Source organism: Balaenoptera physalus, assembly GCF_965194825.1.
Source record: "Balaenoptera physalus genome assembly, chromosome: 20".
NCBI classification, from domain to species: domain Eukaryota; kingdom Metazoa; phylum Chordata; class Mammalia; order Artiodactyla; family Balaenopteridae; genus Balaenoptera; species Balaenoptera physalus.
Genome location: NC_138901.1, coordinates 19,310,447 through 19,338,231, shown reverse-complemented (window position 1 = coordinate 19,338,231; position 27,785 = coordinate 19,310,447). Strand labels below are relative to the sequence as shown.

General features: G+C 47.1%; 1 protein-coding gene across 1 annotated transcript; it reads right to left on the bottom strand.

Annotated features, from left to right (window-relative positions):
• Window positions 1-412: 412 nt before the first annotated feature.
• Window positions 413-27,057, bottom strand: GSDMA (gasdermin A; the record flags this gene model as incomplete). Its single annotated transcript, XM_082443663.1, is given in 13 exon segments — window positions 413-3,177; window positions 3,700-3,773; window positions 4,494-4,512; window positions 4,516-4,608; window positions 5,093-5,247; window positions 5,905-5,925; window positions 6,441-6,467; window positions 6,859-6,906; window positions 7,422-7,518; window positions 8,346-8,409; window positions 8,411-8,459; window positions 8,462-8,508; window positions 26,978-27,057. Coding segments are annotated over 13 exon segments (1,017 nt in total). The 3' UTR covers window positions 413-2,934.
• Between the last annotated feature and the right edge of the window lie 728 nt (window positions 27,058-27,785).

Below are 27,785 nucleotides of genomic sequence, written 5' to 3'. Positions count from 1 at the left end.
GTGGGTTTCGTGCCCAAACTCGCTCAATTTGTGCCCGGCAAGGGGTCACTTTTTTTTTTTTTTTTTTTTAATGATGTGAGTTTTTAATTTAGTACAACCTCTTTTTTTTTTTTTAATTATTTATTTATTTAATTAATTTATTTATGGCTGTGCCGGGTTTTCGTTTCTGTGCGAGGGCTCTCCCCAGTTGCAGCAAGTGGGGGCCACTCTTCATCGCGGTGCGCGGGCCTCTCACTATCGCGGCCTCTCTTGTTGCGGAGCACAGGCTCCAGACGCGCAGGCTCAGCAATTGTGGCTCACGGGCCTAGTCGCTCCGCGGCATGTGGGATCCTCCCAGACCGGGGCTCGAACCCGTGTCCCCTGCATTGGCAGGCAGACTCCCAACCACTGCGCCACCAGGGAATCCCAAGGGGTCACTTTTGATATCCACGAGGCTGGTCCTCAACCGCCGCCCGAAGGGATGTGGAGCTAGGTTTTTGCGCTTAAAATAAAACCAAACTGGAGACAAGGAAGAACCCTATGGGATTCAGACTTCCTTGTCCGAGTTTAGCTCGTGCTGAAAATAAGGCATAAAATCTCTGCAGCCTGGGAGTGCGGATGGGGGCAGAGTGCATTTGTGTGCGATTACTTAAGTTTAATAAAATTTAGGGGTCCACTCTGTGAGGCCCAGGGCTAGCACATTCAGGGGGAGGGGTGGTAAAAAACAGCTCCAGGATGTAGTCTGCTGGAAGCTTTGCTCTGGGCTGCTGTGTATTGTGAGGCCGGAGGAAAGAGAGAGGCTTCAGGGGGTACGTTGGGGGCGCCTCTATGCATCCAGACAGACACTGTAGTGAAATGGGGGGACAGAATAATAGTACACCTAAGGAGCACCTAAGAATCCTCCAAGGGAAAGAAATTGGACCTGAAACCCTGTCCACTTATTTTTCAAAGGAATACTCCAGTGATTCTGCAGGAGGAGGATACAGGTTCCAATTTCTTAAGACACAAAACAAATATTCCCTTCCTATCTTGGAACTTTTTTATCTCTTCCATAAATGGAAGTTTTGAGTTTTAGACCAGGTCAGACCCTGCAAGACAATCTAGCCCTGTTGTAAGGTCCTAGAGGGCAGATAACATGTTTCGACTATATTCTCCTTTCTATTTATACAGAGAGAGGTTATACTTTGCATTCCTCCTTTTACACTATTGCAGCGAATAGCTCCTTGCACTAAACAGCCACTTGCTAAATGGAAGAGTGTGTGCTCCAGTTTTAGGGAAAAATGCCTTGACCAATTCCTCCCTAACTGTCCCCCTGCCCCCTAGGACTGGGAGACGGATAACCGGATAACCGGACTTTTGAATCATCACTGGAATAAACTCATGAAAACCTCTTCTTTGTAACACCATATCTGTAACTGAAGGTGCGTGTGAGAATGGTAAAGGAAGAAAACAGACAGGTTTTGTTGTTCATCTTTATGAGGTTACCCTTCTGGATAGTTAGGGTGTTAGCTCACTTCATTGTTAAGTTTACATCGCAAGGGAAAAACAATCAAGTCAGCAGATAACTACCCAGTATGTCCTTGAGCAATATAGCGAGGCCTTGGAAGATGCCCCAGAATGGGGGAGGATGGCTTAACGCAAAGCTTTTGTCAGTGGGTCATGAATTCTTGGTGAGCGAGGGAAGCAGCCTGGGTAGGGGGTGTCTAAGAAGGGGGAGAGTCTGACTCCTGGGGCCAAAAACCTTGCAGAAATTATTCCACCCATAAAACTATTTTAAAAGAGATTGGTGAAAGATGTTAAAACCCAGCTTTAGGCAGAGGAGGCTGGTATGAACCCAGCAGTTTTACGAGACTGAATGTCTATATTAGCCCTTCCACATGCCAAGCCTACCCACATGGCAACCACCCTAATTGAGGGCAGAAGAAGGAAAGGTGAAACGAGAAGATAATATCACACTTTCTTTTTTAAAGTTTTGCATCAGTCTAATTCTTGGGTATCGTTTATTTATTTATTTTTACTTATCTGCATTTTAAAAGAAATTTTATTATTATTTTTTTGGCCGTGCCGCACAGCCTGCGGGGTCTCAGATTGAACCCGGGCCCCCTGCATTGGGAGCGTGGAGTCTTACCCACTGGACCACCAGGGAAGTCCCATCTTCTGACTTTAGAATCTAGACTCCATATTCCACACCCTCACAGTTCTTCTCTGAGCATTTTCCAGGTGATCTGAGGACCACATGATAGTATTCATGTACATATAATCTATACGTAGTATGATAATGTTTTTTTTTTTTTCCTGGCACAAATTAAGAATTTCCTTAGGATAGATTCTTCAAAGAAAACACCAAAAGACATTTCACCCAAGGTGAAATAATATTTTTTTCATCAATTCCAGTAAAGCTTGATTTTTGGAATCATAAGTGGTAGGGGTTTTACCCAGATGATGCACTGGAAGATCTACAACTGGATAAACCATTTCCTGAGCTGAGAGAACATTTTCAGTCTTATGATTTGGATCATATGGGGGGAAAACGTCCACAGCCACACTCCATAGATTATAATCATCGCTAAATATTTAGCACAGTGGAACAGTGAAACAAACGGATGAACACCTAAAATGTATAAAGAAAAAGAGGACTTCAGGTATTTGATTAGATAGGGGGTTCTAAAGGGGTAGGGGTTGGGCTAGGAAACTATTTAATTTTGGTTTTGCTGAAATGGTTCATAGTTTTAAAAGTTCGAGTGTTTCCACTTTAAGCATCAGCAGGTGGGTTGTGGAGCCATGGGGCAGGGGGATATACAGAGCTGGACAAGTGGAAATTGATTGTCTTGGGTAATCAGCTAAGGTTTCCATCATCCTCAGCCTGCTGGCTCCGAAATGCCCTTGAGTGTCAGGACAGGGCACGATCAAGTAGGGAAGGCCTTAGGGAAGCAGGAAGCCAATGGAAAAGGCAAGTTAGGAAGCCTTGGTCAGTAGCTGCAGGAGGGAGAGGCCAGCGTAAAGGGCACAGAGGCAGGGAAGGGTGACTGCGTCCCATGTGTACTGGGGGCCCGATCTCTGCACTTCCAGGCCACTCAGCTCCACTAGGGCCTCTGTGAGGGACAGTTCCTCTTCCCCAAGGGAGGAAAGCAGCTCAGGTTGCAGGGGGAAAACATCCTCTTTATCCTGGAGGAAATTCTGTTCCATTGTGCTCTCCATCTGGAAGGAACCAAAGTAGTATGAAAAGAAAGAACTAGAAACCTCTCTTCCTTTTTCCTAACTCAAAAAAACCATGAAGAGGGCTACCGTTCTTTTACTATAATCCCTTTTGTTACATTACATGACAACTCTGTCTGGGCCTTTTAATAAATAACCCTGAATGATGAGTGGCACATTTGTTTTTAGCCCCATTTAACAGAGGAGTGAATTGAGGCAGACTCAGAGACATTAAGATTTGCTCACATCCCTTGGCTAGGAATAAACCAAGTCAGAGTTTTCTGTCTCTTCTCCTAGGATCAGGTTGAAAAACCCAGATAGTTGCCCAGAAGTGTGCTCTTCTCCCTCTAGTTGTGAAATAGCAAACAGGAAGAAACATGGAGAGAAATGAGAAGCGGGCATGAGCTCCTGGGATAAGACAGAGACCCTGGAGGATGGTTCTGTCATTAGGCGAAATGGTATCTTTCCATTGGTTCTAGCTGACTCCCTCCCAAACTCTCCCCGACATCTGCCATTTTTTCTCACCAGCTTTAGCTGCAAAGGTAAGATCTTTTTCTCCATGGATTGTACCAGCAGCTTCTGTTGGGCTTCACTTAGCTCTGGAGAAGAAAAGCAGAGAAAGAGATGTGTGGGTGCAAAGGGGACTACAGGCTCCCAGTGGGTGTATTTCCAGAATGTCGGCATCCGTTGATTCATACGTTCATCCATGGTTGAATGCCTGCTCTAGGCCAGACATCTTTGCTGGACGTGTTAGGTAAAAATCATCGTCTCTTCACTCAAGGAACTTGCAGTCTAGTGGAGAAGACAAAGTAACATGCAATTATAATCAGGCTGTTACAGGAGCCATAGCTGAGGGTCTACTTTGGTCTTGGTGTTTGAGGGCAGGCTTCTTGAAGGAACAAACACCTCAGCTTACACGTGAAGGTCCAGAGAGTTTTTCAAGGTGGGGGAATGTTTCTTTCAGAGGGAAGAAGAGAATTCAGGGTCAAGATCAGAAGATGTTGTCCTCAAATTAAAGCTAACAGATATCGATATAAAAGTGATGAGCTTAGCTATATGTAGAAGTTTTAAGTACATGGCTGATAAAACTAGGGTTATTTCCCAACCTCTGTTAGCAAGACTAGGCTATGATGACCAAGTGAATCCTTGGGAATGAAACCAATTTTTAAAAATGTAGATCTAAATTACTTAACTGTAGTATAATTTGCCTGACATTTACTTATTTACTCATTCATTCATTTTTTCATCTGGGCATTCATTTAGTGACTCATTCCTACCACTAAATAGGTATATAAATGAAGACCTCACTCCCCACTTACCTGTTAGAGCTCCAAGGAACTAGAGGACGGCACCCATTGCCTCCTTTGAGAGTAGGACATCTTTTGGGAGTGCCTCCAGGGTTACTTCATGTCCTTTGTCTAGAGCTCCTTCAAGCTGTGGGGAAAGTTGGGTGACTATTTGAGATAACACAGTTAAAGGGCATAGTGCCTGGCACATAACATTCCCTTGAGATGTGTTAACTATCTCCATTTCCTCGTTTCTTTTTCAAGGTATCAAGTCCTGAAAAGTATTGGACTCCTGGGTTCCTTGGTGTCTGAGCCCTGGACTCTGGAAAGGAAAGGTCCAGCCCCCTTCCAATGGAGGGGGGGCCTACCCTCTGTCCATGAGGAGGGAGCATGTGCTTTGGGGGAATCTGCTCTGTTTGCCCTTCTCCAGAGGGACACAGGGAGCAGTGGCGACCCTGGCAGCCTGGGGAACACTTGACCAGCCTTGGGGAAGGCATCCACTGTCGATTCCTCTAACCACTGCCCACCTTCTGCCAGATCCGTCAGATCCCCCACCAGCTGCACTGCCCACACACACCTCCACCAAAAGCCTTCCTTCTTCTGCATCTCCTACCCTTCCCTTGGGTCCTCACCGTGAGCTCCAGGTCTTCTAGCTCCTTTTCCTTCCCTAAGAGTTTGCTGAGGGAGCTGAGCAGGGAGCTCTTCCTTTCTGGGCTCAGCTTCTCCACTTCCCGGGTCTCCCTTTGAAACTCTTCTTTTAGGGTCCTGAAGTCCTTGTGTACCTCCCCTGTAGGGACAGTAGATGTGGTACACTCCCCATCAGTTCAATCAGTGCTCTCCCTGCAGGCTTCCTTCACTCAGCCCTGCTCAGGCCCCAGGCTCTGATGCCCCCGGGCTTTGCTCTCCTATCTTTTTGCTTGGCCAAGGAACACAGTTATGAAGTCATCCCCCAGCCTTGACTTGAGGTGTTGGGGGTGGGGTGGTGGGAGGGGGTGGGCCAGGACCCACATTATCATCCAAGACAGGCATTCATTCTCCTTGAGATCCCAGGCCCCATCCCGGATCAGTAGACAATTGACCTCCCTTTCTCTAAGACCCCAGCTAAGAGTTGATAAGGAAGGTCTATTTTCCCTTCTCAAGAGTTAGTTGACAAAGAAGAATAATTTTGGTGACTGAGTAAAGACCAGGAGGGGACTGCTCCAAAGAGCAATGGGTCTAAACCCAGGGATGTGGGTGGATTAAAGATAGCTTGAACCTTGGCCTGCCTCTCTAGCGGCCTGGCATCCTAGGAATATGTCCAGCCTGCTTTGGAAAGAGTGGCTTCCTGGAAGTGGCTGCAACCCCCAGCAACTGGGACTCAGCACTTGTCATCCCCTCCCTTCACCCCAAGGTTACTTCCACTGCCATCCTGCCAAAGTCTAGGGAGAAACACAAACTTCCTTACCAACATCAGATGCCTGGATAACTGAGGGGAAAAACAAAACAAAACAAAACCATTTAGAATGCAATCCTCCAAACCAGTAGCCGTACCCAGGGGATGAGACATGAATGAGGAAGTATATCCTGTCTCCTGGGACATCCCAACCACCTTAAGGTTGCTCTTGATCCATTCGTGGAAGGCAGGACTGGGGCAGCACAGAAGCTAATGCATTGTGAAAAGGGGCACCTGGATTGAGTTGGCATCACTGTGACTCAGCAGCTCCCACCCCAGGCGCTGGGTGGCATATGACAGGTTATAGTTACTAAGGCCTTGAGGACAGAAGTCGGAGACATCAGACCACCTGGGCATCTTGTCCAGAGACTTTCCCCTTCCACTGCTTTTTCCTAAGCTGTTGGAATTCCTGCCACATTTCAGAGGCAATAGTTTGCTGAGATCTGCTCTGCCATGTTCCTTGTCAGTCCCAGAGAGAAGGGAAGAAAAAGATTGGAGTTTTAAAATTCTGTCAAGAAAGTTGCAGTGAAATGACAGGAAACGCTTACAGGTGAGCTTCTCCTCTTCTGGCTCTTCTGAAGACAGAAACAATGCACATATGTCAGCATAAAACCTCTATGTGCCTTTTTATCTAGAGCAGTTGTCAAGGCAGCTTTATCAGTGATCATTATAAAAACACAGAGCTCACCCGCCCCCGCAATTTGGGAACACACACTGTCTCCGGTATTTCTGCTTCTGATGGTGCCTTCCGGTCTCTTTCTGCTTCTCTGTCTCTCTTGGGCAAATTTCTGTGCCTCTATCTGCCTTTCCTAAAGTTGAGGATAGATATCTTTCGGGCCTTGGGAAACAAAACCAGGGGGCTCCTTGGGGGATTATGGTATACCCTATTAGAGGGTGCAGGATTTCAGCAGATAATGTCAGGGGTAGGGAGGAAGATGTGGGGAGCTAGGAAGCAATTTCACTCACCCCTGGGAGGGAAGGTTTGCATGTTATCATTGCAGATGTGTGGAATGTCTGTAAGGAGCAAGAGAGGGGAGGGCAGAAGGACTCTTAACAGCCGTCCCAAATTTTCTTCTCTGGTCTCAAGCCCATGGGCTCTGCTAAGGGCTAGGACCCTGCCCTCGAATGCCTCACCTAATCCCCTGCTCCACCTCTATGGCTGGAAGGAATCATTTCTTCCTCTGTAAATCCTTTCCTATGATACCACTCTGTTCTACCTTGCATTCTAGTGCTGGTGTCTGTGTGTCTGTTTCCTCTAGCGGCCCCAGACTTCTTGAGAGCAGAGACTGTGCTCATTCATCTCTGTACTCCCTTCCCCCGTCTAACACAGTGCCTAGCACTCAGGAGATGCTCAGAACCCAGGTGTTCCTCACTCCCTCTCCATAGCAGCCTCTGCAGTTCTGTCTCTGTCGGTTGGACCACAATACAATACACTCCTTTACTCCTCCCCTGGCGTTGCCACAGGAGGGGGCCAGGATGCCTTAGGAGTGGTGCGGGTAATTCTTGTCTTGAGGGGAGAACATGCTCACCCCACTCATCTCTGCCTTTGACCGTCAGCTGTCTCACTCGAAATGCCAGGACGCAGCCCTTGGGGATGGTGACAGCCTCCTTGTGGTTTATGGATCCCTAGGCGTAGACAATGAGGATTTGCGAATCCGCAGAGATCCTGAGTATGAGACATTGGGAGTGAGGGGTGGGGGACAAGTGGAGGGCCAGGCCCGAGAGCCTTTGGGGAGATCAGAAGTTGGGAGCCCTTCAGCGGTGTCCCTGATCGCCTTTCCACCTGGTGGAGTGAGCTTCAGAGCTATTCTGCTCATTTCCGCCAATCATCCCTTTAATGATCTCTTTCTCTCTTCCTGGTTCAGACACATGAAGGAACTGGGCTCCATCACCTGCCTGTGCATCCCTGTCCCACTTTAGGGCTTCCATCCAGGCCCTGGTTCCTTCTTCCTCTTCGCCATCTGTCCCATGTTCACCTCCTTTGGGAAGCCTTCCATGACTACTCCCTACTCCCGGTTCCCACTCATATAGGGATAGGTATGTCCCTATAGATATAGATATAGATATAAGTATGTAGAGCACTACTTATTTACATTGAATTTTCTGGCCTTTAACCTCTGTGTCTCCTGCATGAGACGGAGAACTTTCTGACAGCAAGGATGCCTTTCCTGTAGATTGGGAGCATCGTGAGGGAAAATCTGCAACTAAGAGTGTCCCCTTCCCTGGTAGCTCCCTGTGGCATCTGGCACAGGACTCTACCCAGCTGGGCACCATTGACCATGGGGATGATTTGTTTCTGGCCAACTGGGGTCTGGATGTTGAAGAGCAGGGGGAGGAAGTGGGTCCTTTTCAGTATCCTGAGGGGGCACTGATCGGGTTAAGTAATGCAGCCTCTGAGGGTAAAGTGAATATGTGTGTGTGTGTGTGTGTGTGTGTGTGTGTGTGTACCTAACCTGTAGCCCCAGCGGGGCGAAGAATGGGAGGGAGAAACAGCCGTCAGCCTTGCCAGCTCTTGCCAGTCACCTCCTGTGCAGTCTCTACCACCTCCATCACCACGTACAGATTCCTCCTTGCCCTCGCATCTCCTCCAGGAACGGGTGCTCTGCTGCCAGCTTCCTGTGGCAGGAGAAACATCAGGGAACTGTCCGGACCTTTTACTCATCTAGGCCCTCCCCTTCCTCTTTTTTTTTAAATAAATAAATTTATTTATTTATTTATATTTTTGGCTGCGTTGGGTTTTCATTGCTGCGTGCAGGCTTTCTCTAGTTGAGGCGAGTGGGCTTCTCATTGCGGTGGCTTCTCTTGTTGAGGAACGCGGGCTCTAGGCGTGAGGGCTTCAGTAGTTGTGGCACGCGGGCTTCAGCAGTTGTGGCTTGTGGGCTCTGGAGCGCAGGCTCAGTAGTTGTGGCGCACAGGCTTAGTTGCTCCGCGGCATGTGGGATCTTCCCGGACCAGGGCTCGAACCCGTGTCCCTTGCATTGGCAGGCGGATTCTTAACCACTGTGCCACCAGGGAAGTCCCTCTTTTCTTCTGTCATTCCCAGGAGTGAGGCCTGGTGGTATCAGGGGAAGCGTGAGGACTCTGCAGTGGGTAGGTTGAAGCCCAGCTCCTCACTTCCTGGCAGGGCAGCTTCTCTGAGTCTGGGTTGCCTCATCTATAAAATGAGGATAATGACATCTACCTCCAGGGTTGCTGAGAGAGAGACTGGGTAACCCTCAGGCACAGCATCTGGTCCAGAATGGGGCCTCATGGCTGCTTCTTTTTCCCTTGGATTCCCCTCCTTTTCCTCCCTGTTCTTAGCCCTGTGTATATCTCCCGGGGTCCTTGCTCTCCATTTCCCCCCACCACCTCCCCACCTTCCTGTGCTGCGTGGCTTGCAGGATCTTAGTTCCCCAACCAGTGATGGAACCTGTGCCCTCGGCAGTGAAAGCGCCGGGTCCTAATCACAGGACTGCCAGGGAACTCCCTCTCTCCATCTCTTATCCTCTCTCTTGTTATTTACACCAGTTCCTTCTTTCCACTTGCTTACATATATAAACACGTTCTTTGACCTTGCTACTTCCTCAACTTATCATTCTGTTTCTTTCCTTCACTTCAGTGGCAAATATCTCACAAGATAGGCCCATACCCACTGTCTCTACTTCCTCACTGACCACTCCGAAATTCTTTACAAGTTGGCTTCTATTTCCACTCCTCAACTGAAATCACAATGACTGCCTGCCCACCAAACTCAATGACCTTCCCTGACTTGACACTGGACCCTGATGTCCAAGCCCTCTGTGCGATGCTGCCTTCTCATATCACACTTTGCCGTCTGGGGTTCTGCTCCTGTCTTTCTGGCTCCGAATCCTATCCATTCTGTCTGTGACTCATTTTCTAGGTTTCTCATTTTCTTTGGTTCCCTATAATTTTATGGTCTCTAAGATTCTCTTCTCAGCTCTCTGAACTCCCTCCAACAGCTCCCCCTGCCCCATTCCTATAGTTTTAATCTTTAAATTGCTGACCACCACATACATATCTTCACCTTGACTCCTCTCCTGAGCTCCAGGTCCTCATTTCCAACTACTTTTAACATTGTTAAAAATTGAGATATAATTGACATATAATATTGTACTACTTTTAGGTATACAGCATAATGATTTTTCTTTCTTTCTTTCTTTTTTTTTTTTTTTGGCCACGTATTGAACCTGTGCCCCCTGCATTGGAAGCACAAAGTCTTAACCACTGGACCGCCAAAGCTACACTGTAATGATTTGATATATGTATATATGGAAAAATGATTGGGAATTCCCTGGTGGTCCAGTGGTTAGGACTTGGTGCTTTTTTTTTCTTTTTTTTTTATACAGCAGGTTCTTATTAGTCATCAGTTTTATACACATCAGTGTATACATGTCAATCCCAATCGCCCAATTCATCACACCACCAACCCCCCCCCCCGAGGCTTTCTCCCCTTGGTGTCCATACGTTTGTTCTCTACATCTGTGACTCAACTTCTGCCCTGCAAACTGGTTCATCTGTACCATTTTTCTAGGTTCCACATACCTGCGTTAATATACGATATTTGTTTTTCTCTTTCTGACGTACTTCACTCTGTATGACATCTCTAGATCCATCCACGTCTCAACAAATGACCCAATTTCGTTCCTTTTTATGGCTGAGTAATATTCCATTGTATATATGTGCCACATCTTCTTTATCCATTCGTCTGTCAATGGGCATTTAGGTTGCTTCCACGACCTGGCTATTGTAAATAGTGCTGCAATGAACATTAGGGTGCATGTGTCTTTTTGAATTATGGTTTTCTCTGGGTATATGCCCAGTAGTGGGATTGCTGGACCATATGGTAATTCTATTTTTAGTTTTTAAAGGAACCTCCATACTGTTCTCCATAGTGGCTGTATCAATTTACATTCCCACCAACAGTGCAAGAGGGTTGCCTTTTCTCCACACCCTCTCCAGCATTTGTTGTTTGTAGATTTTCTGATGATGCCCATTCTAACTGGTGTGAGATGATATCTCATTGTAGTTTTGATTTGCATTTCTCTAATATTTAGTGATGTTGAGCATCTTTTCATGTGCTTCTTGGCCATCTGTATGTCTTCTTTGGAGAAATGTCTATTTAGGTCTTCTGCCCATTTTTGGATTGGGTTGTTTATTTCTTTAATATTGAGCTGCATGAGCTACTTATATATTTTGGAGATTAATCCTTTGTTCATTGATTCGTTTGCAAATATTTTCTCCCATTCCGAGGGTTGTCTTTTTGTCTTGTTTATGGTTTCCTTTGCTGTGCAAAAGCTTTGAAGTTTCATTAGGTCCCATTTGTTTATTTTTGTTTTTATTTCCATTACTCTAGGAGGTGGATCAAAAAAGATCTTGCTGTGATTTATGTCAAAGAGTGTTCTTCCTATGTTTTCCTCTAAGAGTTTTATAGTGTCCGGTCTTACATTTAGGGTTCTAATCCATTTTGAGTTTATTTTTGTGTATGGTGTTAGGGAGTGTTCTAATTTCATTCTTTTACATGTAGCTGTCCAGTTTTCCCAGCACCACTTATTGAAGAGACTGTCTCTTCTCCATTGTGTACCCTTGCCTCCTTTGTCATAGATTAGTTGACCATAGGTGTGTGGGTTTACCTTTGGGCTTTCTATCTTGTTCCATTGATCTATGTTTCTGTTTTTATTCCGGTACCATATTGTCTTGATTACTGTAGCTTTGTAGTATAGTCTGAAGTCAGGGAGTCTGATTCCTCCAGCTCCGTTTTTTTTTCCCCTCAAGACTGCTTTGGCTATTCGGGGTCTTTTGTGTTTCCATACAAAGTTAAAGATTTTTTTGTTCTAGTTCTGTAAAAAATGCCATTGGTAATTTGATAGGGATTGCATTGAATCTGTAGATTGCTTTGGGTAGTATAGTCATTTTCACAATATTGATTCTTCCAATCCAAGAACATGGTATTTCTCTCCATCTGTTTGTATCATCTTTAATTTCTTTCATCAGTATCTTATAGTTTTCTGCATACAGGTCTTCTGTCTCCCTAGGTAGGTTTATTCCTAGGTATTTTATTCTTTTTGTTGCAATGGTAAATGAGAGTGTTTCCTTAATTTCTCTTTCAGATTTTTCATCATTAGTGTATAGGAATGCAAGAGATTTCTGTGCATTAATTTTGTATCCTGCAACTTTACCAAATTCATTGATTAGCTCTAGTAGTTTTCTGGTGGCATCTTTAGGATTCTCTATGTATAGTATCATGTCATCTGCAAACAGTGACAGTTTTACTTCTTCTTTTCCAATTTGTATTCCTTTTATTTCTTTTTCTTCTCTGATTGCCGTGGCTAGGACTTACAAAACTATGTTGAATAATAGTGGTGAGAGTGGACATCCTTGTCTTGTTCCTGATCTTAGAGGAAATGCTTTCAGTTTTTCACCATTGAGAATGATGTTTGCTGTGGGTTTGTCGTATATGGGCTTTATTATGGTGACGTAGGTTCCCTCTATGCCCCCTTTCTGGAGAGTTTTTATCATAAATTGGTGTTGAATTTTGTCAAAAGCTTTTTCTGCATCTATTGAGATGATCATATGGTTTTTATTCTTCAATTTGTTAATATGGTGTATCACATTGATTGATTTGCATATATTGAAGAATCCTTGCATCCCTGGGATAAATCCCACTGATCATGGTTCATGATCCTTTTAATGTGTTGTTGGATTCTGTTGGCTAGTATTTTGTTGAGGATTTTTGCATCTATATTCATCAGTGATATTGGTCTGTAATTTTCTTTTTTTGTGTATCTTTGTCTGGTTTTGGTATCAGGGTGATGGGGGCCTCATAGAATGAGTTTGGGAGTGTTCCTTCCTCTGCAATTTTTGGGAAGAGTTTGAGAAGGATGGGTGTTAGCTCTTCTCTAAATGTTTGATAGAATTCACCTGTAAAGCCATCTGGTTCTGGACTTTTGTTTGTTGGAAGATTTTTAATCACAGTTTCAATTTCATTACTTGTGATTGGTCTGTTCATATTTTCTATTTCTTCCTGGTTCAGTCTTGGAAGGTTATATCTTTCTAAGAATTTGTCCATTTCTTCCAGGTTGTCCATTTTATTGGCATAGAATTGCTTGTAGTAGTCTCTTAGGATGCTTTGTATTTCTGTGGTGTCTGTTGTAACTTCTCCTTTTTCATTTCTAATCTTATTGATTTGAGTCCTCTCCCTCTTTTTCTTGATGAGTCTGGCTAATGGTTTATCAATTTTGTTTATCTTCCCAAAGAACCAGCTTTTAGTTTTATTGATCTTTGCTATTGTTTTCTTTGCTTCTATTTCATTTATTTCTGCTCTGATCTTTATGATTTCTTTCCTTCTGCTAACTTTGGGTTTTGTTTGTTCTTCTTTCTCTAGTTCCTTTAGGCGTAAGGTTAGATTGTTTATTTGAGATTTTTCTTATTTCTTGAGGTAGGCATGTATAGCTATAAACTTCCCTCTTAGAACTGCTTTTGCTGCATCCCATAGGTTTTGGATTGTTGTGTTTTCATTGTCATTTGTCTCTAGGTATTTTTTGATTTCCTCTTGATTTCTTCAGTGATCTCTTGGTTATTTAGTAACATATTGTTTAGCCTCCATGTGTTTTGTGTTTTTTACGGTTTTTTCCCTGTAATTCATTTCTAATCTCATAGCGTTGTGGTCAGAAGAGATGCTTGATGTGATTTCAATTTTCTTAGATTTACTGAGGCTTGATATGTGACCCAAGATGTGATCTATCCTGGAGAATGTTCCGTGCGCACTTGAGAAGAAAGTGTAATCTGCTCTTTTTGGATGGAATGTCCTATAAATATCAATTAAATCTATCTGGTCTATTGTGTCATTTAAAGCTTCTGTTTCCTTATTTATTTTCATTTTGGATGATCTATCCATTGGTGTAAGTGAGGTGTTAAAGTCCCCCACTATTATTGTGTTACTGTTGATTTCCTCTTTTACAGCTGTTAGCAGTTGCCTTATATATTGAGGTGCTCCTATGTTGGGTGCATAAATATTTACAATTGTTATAACTTCTTCTTGGATTGATCCCTTGATCATTATGTAGTGTCCTGCCTTGTCTCTTGTAACATTCTTTATTTTAAAGTCTATTTTATCTGATATGAGTATTGCTACTCCAGCTTTCTTTTGATTTCCGTTTGCATGGATATCTTTTTCCATCCCCTCACTTTCAGTCTGTATGTGACCCTAGGTCTGAAGTGGGTCTCTTGTAGACAGCATATATATGGGTCTTGTTTTTGTATCCATTCAGCGAGGTTGTGTCTTTTTGGTTGGAGCATTTAATCCATTCACGTTTAAGGTAATTATCGATATGTATGTTCCTATGACCGTTTTCTTAATTGTTTTGGGTTTGTTTCTGTAGGTCCTTTTCTTCTCTTGTGTTTCCCACTTAGAGAAGTTCCTTTAGCATTTGTTGTAGAGTGGGTTTGGTGGTGCTGAATTCTCTTAGCTTTTACTTGTCTGTAAAGCTTTGGATTTCTCCATCGAATCTGAATGAGATCCTTGCCGGGTAGAGTAATCTTGGTTGTAGGTTCCTCCCTTTCATCACTTTAAGTATATCATGCCACTCCCTTCTGGCTTGTAGAGTTTCTGCTGAGAAATCAGCTGTTAACCTTATGGGAGTTCCCTTGTATGTTATTTGTCGTTTTCCCCTTGTTGCTTTCAATAATTTTTCTTTGTCTTTAATTTTTGCCAATTTGATTACTATGTTTCTCAGCGTGTTTCCCCTTGGGTTTATCCTGTATGGGACTCCCTGTGCTTCCTGGACTTGGGTGGCTATTTCCTTTCCCATGTTAGGGAAGTTTTTTACTATAATCTCTTCAGATATTTTCTCTGGTCCTTTCTCTCTCTCTTCTCCTTCTGGGACGCCTATAATGTGAATGTTGTTGCGTTTAATGTTGTCCCAGAGGTCTCTTAGGCTGTCTTCATTTCTTTTCATTCTTTTTTCTTTATTCTGTTCCGCAGCAGTGAATTCCCGCATTCTGTCTTCCAGGTCACTTATCCGTTCTTCTGCCTCAATTATTCTGCTATTGATTCCTTCTAGTGTAGTTTTCATTTCAGTTTTTGTATTGTTCATCTCTGTTTGTTTGTTCTTTAATTCTTCTAGGTCTTTGTTAAACATTTCTTGCATCTTCTCGATCTTTGCCTCCATTGTTTTTCCGAGGTCCTGGATCATCTTCACTATCATTATTCTGAATTCTTTTTCTGGAAGGTTGCCTATCTCCATTTCATTTAGTTGTTTTTCTGGGGTTTTATCTTGTTCCTTCATCTGGTACATAGCCCTCTGCCTTTTCATCTTGTCTATCTTTCTGTGAATGTGGTTTTTGTTCCACAGGCTGCAGGATTGTAGTTCTTCTTGCTTCTGCTGTCTGCCCTCTGGTGGATGTGGCTATCTAAGAGGCTTGTGCAAGCTTCCTGATAGGAGGGACTGGTGGTGGGTAGAGCTGGCTTTTGCTCTGGTGGGCAGAGCTCAGTAAAACTTTAATCTGCTTGACTGCTCATGGGTGGGGCTGGGTTCCCTCCCTGTTGGTTGTTTGGCCCAAGGCAACCCAATACTGGAGCCTACCTGGGCTCTTTGGTGGGGCTAATGGTGGACTCTGGGAGGGCTCATGCCAAGGAGTACTTCCTGGAACTTCGGCTGCCAGTGTCCTTGCCCCCACGGTGAGCCACAGCCACCTCCCACCTCTGCAGGAGACCCTCCAACACTAGCAGGTAGGTCTGGTTCAGTCTCCCCTGGGGTCACTGCTCCTTCCCCTAGGTCCCAATGCGCACACTACTTTGTGTGTGCCCTCCAAGAATGGCGTCTCTGTTTCCCCCAGTCCTGTTGAATTCCTGCAATCAAATCCCACTAGGCTTCAAAGTCGGATTCTCTAGGCATTCCTCCTCCCGTTGCTGGACCCCCAGGTTGGGAAGCTTGATGTGGGGCTCAGAACCTTCACTCCAATGGGTGGACTTCTGTGGTATAAGTGTTCTCCAGTCTGTGAGTCAACCACCCAGCAGTTATGGGATTTGATTTTACTGTGATTGTGCCCCTCCTACCACCTCATTGTGGCTTCTCCTTTGTCTTTGGATGTGGGGCATCTTTTTTGGTGAGTTCCAGTGTCCTCCTGTCGATGATTGTCCAGCAGCTAGTTGTGATGCTGGTGTTCTCACAAGAGAGAGTGAGAGCATGTCCTTCTACTCCACCATCTTGGTTCAGGGCTCTCTTATTTTTTTTTTTTTAATTGAAGTATAGTTTTTAAAAAATTTTATTGAAGTATAGTTGATTTATTGGGTTGGCCCAAAAGTTCCTTCGTTTTTAAAGTAAAAATAAAGGACACATTTTTCATTTTCACCAAGAACTTTATTGAACAATGTACTCACTGGTTTGTTCCACTGTCTTCTGCCATTTTTCAGGCAACTTCATAATTCCACCTTTTCAAAACTTTTTATCTCTTTGAGCAGAGAACTGTTCCAGGTGCCTTTTACAGTCTTCCAGGGAACTGAAATTTTTTCCCTTTAAGAGAATTTTGTAAAGACTGAAAGAAATGGAAATACAAAGGTGCAATGTCTGGTGAATACCGTGGATGAATCAGAACTTCCAGGCAAGCTGTAACAGTTTTTGCCTGGTCATCAAAGAAACATGAGGTCTTGCGTTATCCTGATGGAAGATTATGCATTTTCTTTTGACTAATTCCGGACGCTTTTCGTCGAGTGCTGCTTTCATTTGGTCTAATTGGGAGCAGTACTTGTTGGAATTAATCGTTTGGTTTTCCGGAAGGAGCTCATAATAGAGGACTCCCTTCCAATCCCACCATATATATACACAACATTCACCTTCTTTGGATGAAGACTGGTCTTTGGTGTGGTTGGTGGTGGTTCATTTCGCTTGCCCCACAATCTCTTCCGTTCCACATTATTGTACAGTATTCACTTTTCATCTCCCGTCACAATTTGTTTTAAAAATGGAATGTTTTCGTTACGTTTAAGTAGAGAATCACATGAGGAAATACAGTCATGAAGGTTTTTTCGCTTAATTTACGTGGAACCCAAACATCAAAGCGATTAACATAACCAAGCTGGTGCAAATGACTTTCAACACTTGATTTGGGTATTTTGAGTATGTCGGCCACCTCCCACGTGGTATAACGTTGACTTTTTCCAGTTAATGTTTCGATTTGATTGTTATCAACTTCAACTGGTCTGCCTGACCTTGGAGCATTGTCCAGAAGAAATTTCCAGCACGAAACTTCGCAAACCACTTTTGACACGTTCGATCAGTCACAGCACCTTCTCAATACACTGCACAAACCTTTTTTTGCATTTCAGTTGCATTTTTACCTTTCTTGAAATAATAAAGCATAATATGCAGAAAATGTTGCTTTTTTTCTTCCATCTTCAATATTAAAATGGCTACACAAAAAATCACCAATTTTGGACTTCCCTGATGGTGCAGTGATTAAGAATCCGCCTGCCAATGCAGGGGACACAGGTTTGAGCCCTGCCGGGACGATCCCACATGCCGCGGAGCAACTAAGCCCGTGTGCCACAACTACTGAACCTGCGCTCTAGAGCCCGTGAGCCACAACTACTGAGCCCGAGTGCCACAACTACTGAAGCTCGGGTGCCTAGAGCCCGTGCTCCACAACAAGAGAAGCCCCCACTTGCCACGACTAGAGAAAGCCCGCGCGCAGCAATGAAGACTCAACGCAGCCATAAATAAATAAATAATAAAAAAATTCACCAATTTTGATTTTTTTTAAATGCATGCTGATATGACAGCTGTCACAGTACAATCTAACAAAGTTGTTTTGAATGAAGTTAAAGACAACTAAGCACTACTAGAGCCATCTTACAGAAAAAACCAAATGATCTTTTTGGCCAACCCAATATAATGTTGTGTTGGTTTCAGGTGTACAGCAAAGTGATTCAGTTATACATATATGTACATATTCTTTTTCATATTCTTTTCCATTATGGTTTATTACAGGATATTGACTATAGTTCCCCGTGCTATACAGTAAGACCTTGTTGTTTATGTATTTTATATATAGTAGTTTGTATCTGCTAATCCCAAACTCCTAATTTATCCCTCCCCACCAGGGTCTTGCTCTTATCTTAAATCCCTGCCTGGAAGGAATTTTAAAGGGGACTTTACACACATGGCAGATCTCTAGATGACAAACCAAGACATTTACAAGCAAGGCTCCTGTGGTGTTGGGATATGTGTCTGCGCATCCGCATGTATAACCTGAATACCACGAGCCTTCATACACTCACCTTTAGGGTCTCCTCAGTATCACCCATCAACAATGAAATGTGACCTTGAAGGCTATGAACAGCAAGTTAGGTCTTTTTTTTTTTTTTTTTTGGCTGCACTGCGCAGCATGCGGGATCTTAGTTCCCCGACCAGGGATCAAAACTGCGCCCCCTGCATTGGAAGCGCGGACTCAACCACTGGACCGCCAGGGAAGTCCCAAGGTCTTTACTGGAGGTTTTCTTGAGGGGCTGGTGGTGAATGGGGGGAGATTAGACCACATAACACTCAGCAAAAGTCCTAAAAACTTGACTGTTCCTCCTCTGTCCCCAAAGTCTCATTCAATATGACAGCTGCTCCCAAGTCTCTCTCCCCTGTCTTGAAACAAAAGAAGACTTTGCCCCTGCTGGGCCTCTGGTCCCTGCCCCCATCTTTTGGTTCACTTCCCTTCCCATCCACCCTGGGCTCGTCTTGTGCAGCTATCTAATACCTCCTCCTTCGACAGCTCTAACCATTACCTTAAACAAACATCCCTTCTCCTTAGGCGGTGGGATGGGAGCTTGGGCGTGTGGGAAGGCTGCCATTAGTCATGCGGTTCCTGTCACAACTGCACATGTATGCAGAAATGTGTGTCTGTGTAATATCCTTTCCATCTCTCTTTTCCTGGTTCTTCCTGGATTTCCATCTCTTCCTCTCTGTATCTCTTATTCAGCACATTGATGTGATACGACAGCAATCCAGCATGTGGTCCTGGGCTGTGCAGTCTCCCATCCTTTAATCAGCTCCAGAGAAGGCAGCTCCACTCTCCACCCTCTTCCCAGCCCACCATTGCCTCAGCCAGACTTTTGGGAGTTTCTTCCTAGTGTCTATCTTCCTCCCACTGACTGCAAGCCAAGGTTTCCAGTTCAGCTCATCCTCCAAAGATTTGGAGAATAGTGATTTCAACAAGTCACACCTGGGACTTCCCTGTTGGTCCACTGGTTAAGAATCCGCCTTCCATCACAGGGGATGAGGGCTTCATCCCTGGTCAGGGACATAAGGTCCCACATGCCGCGGGGCTACTAAGCCTGAGCGCCACAACTACTGAGTTCATGCACCTCAACGAGAGAGCCCGAGTGCCGCAACAAAAAGATCCTGCGTTCCGCAACTAAGACCCGACACAGGGGCTTCCCTGATGACGCAGTGGTTAAGAGTCTGCCCGGACATGGGTTCGAGCCCTGGTCCGGGAAGATCCCACATGCCGCGTAGCAACTAAGCCCGTGCGCCACTCTAGAGCCCACGTGCCCAGAGCCCGTGCTCCACAACATGAGAAGCCCGCACACCGCAACGAAGAGTAGCCCCCGCTTGCTGAAATTAGAGAAAGCCCACGTGCAGCAACAAAGACCCAATGCAGCCAAAAAATAAAATAAATAAATAAATAAATAATTTATTTAAAAAAAAGACCCAACACAGCCAAGAATAAATAAATAAATATTAAAAAAAATAAGTCACACCTGTTTCTGCTCTTCCTGAGGACCCAGAAAGTCCATCAAGCCAGCTTTCTCTCCTCCCACCTAGAAACCTTGCTCCTTTATTTCTCTTGCCCTCCTTCATTCCCTCTGAACTCTACCAAGCCTGTCCTTATTCTCCTTGTCCTGCTCCCACCCCACCTTCACCCCATCGCACCGTCCCCCCAACCGCCTGATGGTGTTCCAAGCAGGAGCCTTTGAGGGTTCAAGGCACAGAGAAGAAATAAGGGCTTGTGAGGTCAGTCAGGTTGGAAGGTCTTGTGCTTTTGGAATAAAAACATCCATGCCAGGCTTGTCCTGGTGCTGTTCCTCCCACCCAGAATATCCTGTCTTTTTGTCACCCTCTACCCCATTCAGCACCAGCTCCTCAAGAAAACCTCCAAGAGACTTCTTTTTCTCAGAGTCCTTGGTTTTTTTTTTTTTTAATTAATTAATTAATTAATTTTTGGTTGCGTTGGGTCTTTGTTCCTGCGTGCGCGGGCTTTCTCTAGTTGCTGTGAGTGGGGGCTACTCTTCATCATGGTGCACGGGCTTCTCATTGCAGTGGCTTCTCTTGTTGCGGAGCACGGGCTCTAGGTGCACGGGCTTCAGTAGTTGTGGCACGCGGGCTCAGTAGTTGTGGCTCGCGGGCTCTAGAGCACAGGCTCAGTAGCTGTGGTGCACAGGCTTAGTTGCTCCGCGGCCTGTGAGATCTTCCTGGACCAGGGCTCGAACCCGTGTCCCCTGCATTGGCAGGCGGATTCTTAACCACTGCGCCACCAGGGAAGTCCCTAAAGAACTTTTTAATGTATTTACTTCTTTTTTTTTTTTTTTTTTGGTCTGTGTTTTGGGTCTTCGTTTCTGTGCGAGGGCTTTCTCCCGTTGCAGCGAGCGGGGGCCCCTCTTCATCGCGGTGCGCGGGCCTCTCACTGTCGCGGCCTCTCGTTGTGGAGCACGGGCTCCAGATGCGCAGGCTCAGTAGTAGTTGTGGCTCACGGGCCTAGTTGCTCCGCGGTATGTGGGATCTTCCCAGACCAGGGCTTGAACCCGTGTCCCCTGCATTGGCAGGCAGACTCTCAACCGCTGCGCCACCAGGGAAGCCCAGAGTCCTTGTTTATGTTCAGGGGAATCTGGGACACAATTCAAATTGTGCTGGAGGAAATTTAAGTTGGGTTAATGTGTAAGTACTCTTTAGGTCAATTAATAGTGATTTATTGAAACAGGAGCCTGGGTAGGGCATGGTGCTGATGCAGGCAACAGGCTTTGCTCTGTATCTCCCTCTGGTGGTCAGTTAAGGAAGGTAATGGGCGATAATCATCCCTGAGGTTTGCTCCAATCTTGTGATTTGTGTGTCGTTGCTAGGAGATGGGGATCAGGCAAGGGAATCGACTTAGGGGAGGAAGCCCCAGCCACCTGTTCTCTAAGACCCTGACCCACAGAGTACACTGCAGACTCTGAAGACAGACACAGACATTGGGACGGGGCATTATTTACTTACCCATTTTCTTCTTCTTTCCCCACCCCCCCCATTTTCTTCTTTATTTTTTATTTTTTATTTTTTTACAGTTTTTTTCTTCTTTTGGGGGTGGGGTGGGGTTTCCTTCTGTTGTAGATTTTATTTTGTTTTATTTTTTGGCCACGCTGCATGGCATGTGTTATCCTAGTTCCCCGACCAGGGATCGAACCTGTGCCCCCTGCATTTGAAGTGCGGGCTCTTAACCACTGGACCGCCAGGGAAGTCCTTCTTTATTATTCTTAATTTTCTCCTCAGGAAGGGGCCAAAGAGAAAGGAGAGAGGGGTAGGCTACTGAAGTTCAGGAGGGTGGAAGACACTGATCCTGGCAAGAATGGGAAGAAGCTGACACCCTGGGAGTTATGAGGGCAGGAAGGAGCTTAAGGAACGTGCCTGTAGCAGACAGAGCCAATTTGTAGGGTGTGGGAAGCCTGGAGCACTTGGGGGAAGGGACCCCCTGCACAGACATACTCCCAGACCTTTGCTGAGTAAAAGGAGGTGGACTAGCTAGGGATGAAGACAGGCTGGAGTGGTGGAGAAGCAGGAAGAATGTTCCGTGAGGGCGTTGCGTTTTATATTTCTCATGGGGGACTTCCCGGCGGTCCAGTGGTTAAGATTCTGTGCTTCCACAGCAGGGGGAGCGGGTTCGATCCCTGGTCGGGGAACTAAGATCCCCAAGCGAGGCCAAAAAAAAAAAAAAATTATATCTCTCATGGGAGGTTGGAAGTTTTGGGGTGCAGATTGCCGATTGTGAGCTATACTTCCATAAATAAACTATACTTCTTTTCTGAATGGAGGAAAACCCCCAGACTCTTTTCTTATCCCCTAAAAAAATGTTCTTCCCAAATTCTCAAATCCGCTTTGGAGCCTAAGACATCTCCAAAATCCTGGCTGAGCAGACACTGGTCAGTGGCTTGTGATACTTACTCAAGTTGTGCTGGATCACTGAAGAAGTGCGACAAACTCAAGGTCAAACTACAAGGTGCCAGCCCTCGCTGCCCCCAGCCCTCTGCTGCCAGGCCCCCTACCCGTAGTCAGGCTGAAGATGCAGCTGCGCCAGGTGCTGCAGCTCCTGTCCACTCACAGCTGATGAAAGGGAAGCTTTCCTCCTCAGCTGTGACTGCTAGGCCCTCATGATGGGACAGAGGTCCCAGATCCTTGTTGAAGAGACTGGGTCCCAGATGGAGCCTTTGAAGCTCTGCTTCCAGGAGAACTTGGAGTCGAAGCTCCTCTCCACTTCACCAGCTCCCCCAGGCCTGTGCCAAGCCCCACTCTGTTTTCCCCAGTTCTGGTTGGGGAAAGCCAGGTGTTGTTGGCCACACCTGAAATATGGCGAGGATGGCATGGTGGGCACAGAATGGTGACAAGGCATTGGGATCCTGGGTATAATGGTGTCCATCCCCTTGTATGTCAAGGCTGCAGAGTCCGACCAGGGCTCGGTGACCTTCAGCTCCTCACCCTAAAAGCCCCTGAGCAGCTTGAAGTGGAGACAGAAGAGCACTGCATCCCCCTGGGAAAATTTGGTCCAAGATGGTCACCACCTGCACAGTAGAGAATAAACATCACAAGATGCTTTGCATTTGGGGAGCTACTAACTTCAGAGGTGGTCTGCAGTAAAGTTTTATTTTATTTTAAAATTATTTATTTATTTATTTATTTAGGCCATGCCAGGTCTTAGTTGCGGCACGTGGGATCTTTGTTGCTGCATGCGAGCTTCTTAGTTGCGGCGTGCATGTGGGATCTAGTTCCCCAATCAGGGATGGAACACAGGCGCCCTGCATTGGGAGCATGGAGTCTTACCCACTGGACCACCAGGGAAGTCCCTGCAGTAAAATTTTAAATTTCAGCCCCTGCCCCCATCCTTGACCCCTTCTGCCCATTAGTGCTAGAGCAGAGGAAAAATAGGCATGGGTTAAGAATTTGGAAACCTGAGCTCTGTAGAGAGCTCTGCCAAGAGCCTGCCGTGTGGCCCTGGAGAAGTACCTTCTGCTCTCTGGTCAGAGTGCTCATCAGTGAGAGAGGGGGTGGAGCTGGATGCGCTCCCACATCGTTTCTAGTGTTCAGTTTTACCCTAGTTGTCATCCCTGACCCCATCTTGCGACCCTCAGATCCTCATCAGCTCTGTCTGTTGGGGAAGGAACCCTTTTTCCATGGACATGGCTAGTAGCCGCTGTTGCTCCTTGCTCAGCTCTGCAGAGGGTAAAGGAGTGGAGACCACGTGAGGGACAGGGGCACACTCTCTTCCTCTGGTGGGCAGCGGATTGTAAGGCAGCTCTGGTAGTTGGGGTGTGTGTGTGTGTGTGTGTGTGTGTGTGTGTGTGTGTGTGTGTGTGTGTTGGGGGGGCAGCAGATTCAATCCCCTCCAGGAGAGGATAAGAGAAGATTCCTAAGAGGATACATTCCCCTTTCTTTTAGGAAAAATGGGTGGGTGGGTGGGGTAGGAGGGCTTGCACTTCTTGCCTTTTCCTCGGAGGTGACACCTGGGTTTGGACGCTGAGTCACTCTGCTTTGTAGCTTGGTACCACAGCTGGCTTGATGGGCATGCAACCTGTGTAGTTGCACTGGGTCCCATGCTTGGTTTAACGCTCTGCTGTTGTCATCTTGAATATTTCTTAACAAATTTTTAACAAGGAGCCCTGTATTTTTCATTTTGCAGCGGGACTTGTAAATTATGCTGCAGGTCCTTCTTGGTACAATTGGGCCCAGCCCAGTAGGCCCATCAGTCACATCAGAGACTGACCCTCATCACTCAGAACTTCCAGCACGTAGACGATGTATCCAGCCAGTATGGAACTGAGTTTGCTAGAAGTCTCCTGTAGTCATTCGAGGACTGAGTAACTGGGCCCGCCCCTCGGACTCCCAGAACCTCTGGCTTGTTAAGATCCAGGGCCCCATCCACCTGGCAGAGAGATGGGAAGTGATCAGCTAGATATTCCTGCAGTTAGTGAGACAGAGAGCTCGCCGAGGGAGGGGGAGCAGGTCTCCCCACTCAGAATGAGGATTCCCTCAGGGCGGGAGCCCAGTCTTTCCCTTAGCATAAAGAATCCTCCCTCGTGGACGTGCTGGCTGAGATCTCCCTGGAGTAGGCCAGTCACGCCCCATCCAACCTGCATCTGGCCCCTGCAACCCGTAGCCCCGCCCCAGGCTGCCCACTCCTGCCCCCAGCCATATTAAGCCCCTCCCCTCGCTCCCGTAGCCCCGCCTTCACCATCCGGCCCCGCCCCCACAGCAGACAGTCTAGCCATCACCAGTTTGGCCCCGCCCCCATCTCCCCCCCAGAGACCCCCGCCAGCCGTTTAAGCCCCGCCTCTCGCCCCCTCAGTCCTGCAGTTACCACTCCAGCGTGCTCCGGAACTCCCTCATCACCCCGCCCCCAGCCTCCCGCAATCCCGCCCACTCCGTCCAGGCCCCGCCCCCAGGCGCCCCAGCTCCGCCCCCGCCGTGTCCCACAGCTCCTGCAGCCTCCGCCCCTGGCCCAGCAGCGCCAGTCCTTCCCTCAGCCCGGCGGTCTGCTGTTCCGGGTCAGGCCCTTCAGCGCCAGCAGCTCCTCCTCCACCTAAGCCTGTAGCTCCCGAAACCTCGTGGGCTCCCGGGGGACCGGCTCAGGCCCAGACAGAGATATGAGTACAGGACAGTGGTGACTAGGACCCTACCTCGCCCCGTCTGCCTTCACATAACTTCACCCAGAGGGTCCCCCCACCCCCGGGCACAGAGGCCCCCTTCTGAGGCTTGGTGTCCTGTGTCTCCCTCAAGTACCCCTCCCCAGGGAGGATCAGGGCAGGGTCTGGTGTGGGGTGACGGGGGAGCTCAGCTCCTTACAGTATTTTTTGATGGACGTTGAGGATCCTGCAGAGGGGAAAGGGACACCACGGGTGACTGTGACCGAAGAAGGAGGACTGAGAGCCCTAAAGGAAGAGGCGTCCTCCTGACCGGTGGTGCAGCCCTGGGTGGGTTCAGCCTCATCCTGCCTAGAAGAGCCTGGTGGAGCCTGGGGCAGGGGCAGGATGCACTTAAAGGCCCAGGAAACCCATGGCTGGGATGCCCGTCATCACTGCATCCTGAGAGACCCCTCTGCATCCCACCCACCAGCACCCCAGGGTTTTGAGAAAGGGTTCTGGGCTTGAATTCCTCACTTGACCGGTTTCTTTCCTTTGCTGGAGAAGGGGGATCTTTGTGTCACTCTCACCTTCTGAGACTTTGTCCACCCTTCCCCAGCCCCCATCACATTATGGGATGTGGAAGGAAGAAGAGTCCTTCAGCTTCTCTCACCTTCAGAGGGGAACAGCTTCAGGTTCTGGTCCTTGAATGGGAGGATGTCTGTGAGGGCTCAGAAATGGGGCACTGGCTGTCACTGACTCCCTACTCCTTGCCTTTTCTGGCCAGCTCACCTCACCACACATACCCACATAGTGTGGTCTCCTAGAGGGGAGGAGTGGTGAGAGGTGTATGCTTTAGGGAGCTGCACAGAAAGGGTGGGAAGGGCCTGAGGTGGGGTCTGGGGTCATCAGTTGGTTTGCGGGGGCAGAGCCGAAAGAGGAATGGAAGACCCCCACCTCCCAGATTTCAGCCCTGAGACTGGGGCACCAACCCTGGGCTGTTTGCCTCCCCTCCTCTCCTTCACATTTAGCTGGCTTCCACCCAGGGCACTCCACTGCTCTACCCAGTGACTACTGCTTGGGGTAGGCTGATGGTGGTGTTGGGACTGAGAGAGCCCTGGGGAAAGACAGGTTGTCAAGGGGCAGGTGGTGGGGGGGGAAGATGGAAGAGAAATGAAGAGAGGGGAACTTGGCAGAGGGAGGTGAGAAGTCCAGAAGGGGCTGGAGCTGTGAGGGGAAAGCACCGGCTGGAGTCTCAAAGCCTGGGTTTTGCTCACGGATTCCCCACTGAGTAGCTGGTGAGCCACTGGACTTTTCCGAGGTAGTTTCCTAAACATGAGAGATGGGGATTGCAGTAGCAAGTAGCCTACCTATCTCATGTGAAATAATAGATGGAAAAGTCCTTAGAAAAGAGAAGAGCGGTATTATAAAAGATGAAGATGCCATTGTTAGGGGGAACTGGATGAGAGGCAGGTATGGACGGGAGAGAGGTACATTAGGATGCCCTAATGATAAGCAAGGATGCAGGGGAGATTCAAGGGCTGTGGGAGGGAAGGAGTGGGGGCAAGCGTGTGTATGGATGGGGTGGGGCATGGAAAGCATCTTGGAGGTTCCCAACTCTGAAGCCAGCAGCAGTGAGGAGGGGGATGGAATGGCCCCTCCAGTCCTGCTCCCCTCCTCCAGGGTGGCTTCCCTCAGCATCTCACAGCCTCGCTCACCAGGTACAGACAGGTTTTCCCCATGCTCCTGAAGCTTCCTAGCTTCTTGTGCTGCGGGGGTGGTGCTGGCTCGGAGTGGGTGGGGCTCTCTTCTGATCCATGTCCAGCTCCCTCAGTGGCACCCCTAGGTCTACCCTTCTCTCAGCCCATTCCCTTGGAAGGAAGCGTGTGTGTGTGTGTGTGTGTGTGTGTGTGTCTCAGAGGGACAGGGGACCTGTGGGTTCTAGTCTTGCTTCTTCCCTGACTCCCTGTGTGACCTTGGACAACTCACCATCCCTCTCTGGGCCCTTTTGTAAAGTGAAGATCCCTGCCAGCTCTGTTAGCCTGAACCACTCTGGGCGGGGGCATGCCCCTTGGTGCATGAAGGTGAGGTTGAATCCTCAACCTGCCTCCCCACCTCACTCGGCAGCTCACCCCTTCTTAGGTTTTCCAGATCATTCACAATGCGGAGGTTTTGGATGTCCGTGGAATTTTGACATTTGCTGCTGACTGTGACAGAGATATTCACCAGGAGCCCTACGACTGCAGTCTTGGTGATCTTGGAGTCTTCTCTTGGTTCTCCAGGACAGACACCATGCCCTTGTGCTTGTTCCCATACATCCTTTGAGAGAACCTTCCCTGATGGCTTGACTCTGCATGATAAATTGCCCCGACCCCTAAAATGAATGAAAATTGAGTGCTGACTTCAGACATTAGTTTTAGTGTGGGGACTTGAGGTTTTTTTTTTTTTTAAACATTCTAAAAGAGGAAGAGAATAATTGTCATAAGTGCAGAAATGAGTATTGTGACTGGGAGGAGATAAACTGGATTTTCCAGGGACCTGAGGCAGGTGTGTGGGTGTGGTGGTGATTGTGGGACATTAATCAGGGACAGAGAGACAAGAACAGAGAAGGACCATGATGTGCTGAATCAGGTGCTGGAGAGCCATCTTCACCCATCCAAAGGGCTGTCGTTTCCAGGGAGACTGGGCTACTCTGCACAGCGTCAGGGCAGATCTTGGTCCTGTGGAGGCAGGAACAAGGAGGCAGCCCTGGTAGAACAAGCATTTTTCCAATAGTCGTTCTGCATTATTTACTTCTGCCCTGATAGGAGGGAAACTTTCTCAAATGCATCACTGGCTCCCTGTCCCTGAAAGTGGACACTCCAAGATTTGACCTTTTTTGCAGGTAACTCAAAGTCAGTGAGATTAATATTATGCATTTTGCCAACATCCATAGGCCCCTTAGAGGCAGGGAGAATAATTTGTCCACACAGGGTCATTTAGAAGACACTACATGTAAATTGGTGCAGCCACTATGGAAAACAGTATGGAGTTCCTCAAAAAACTA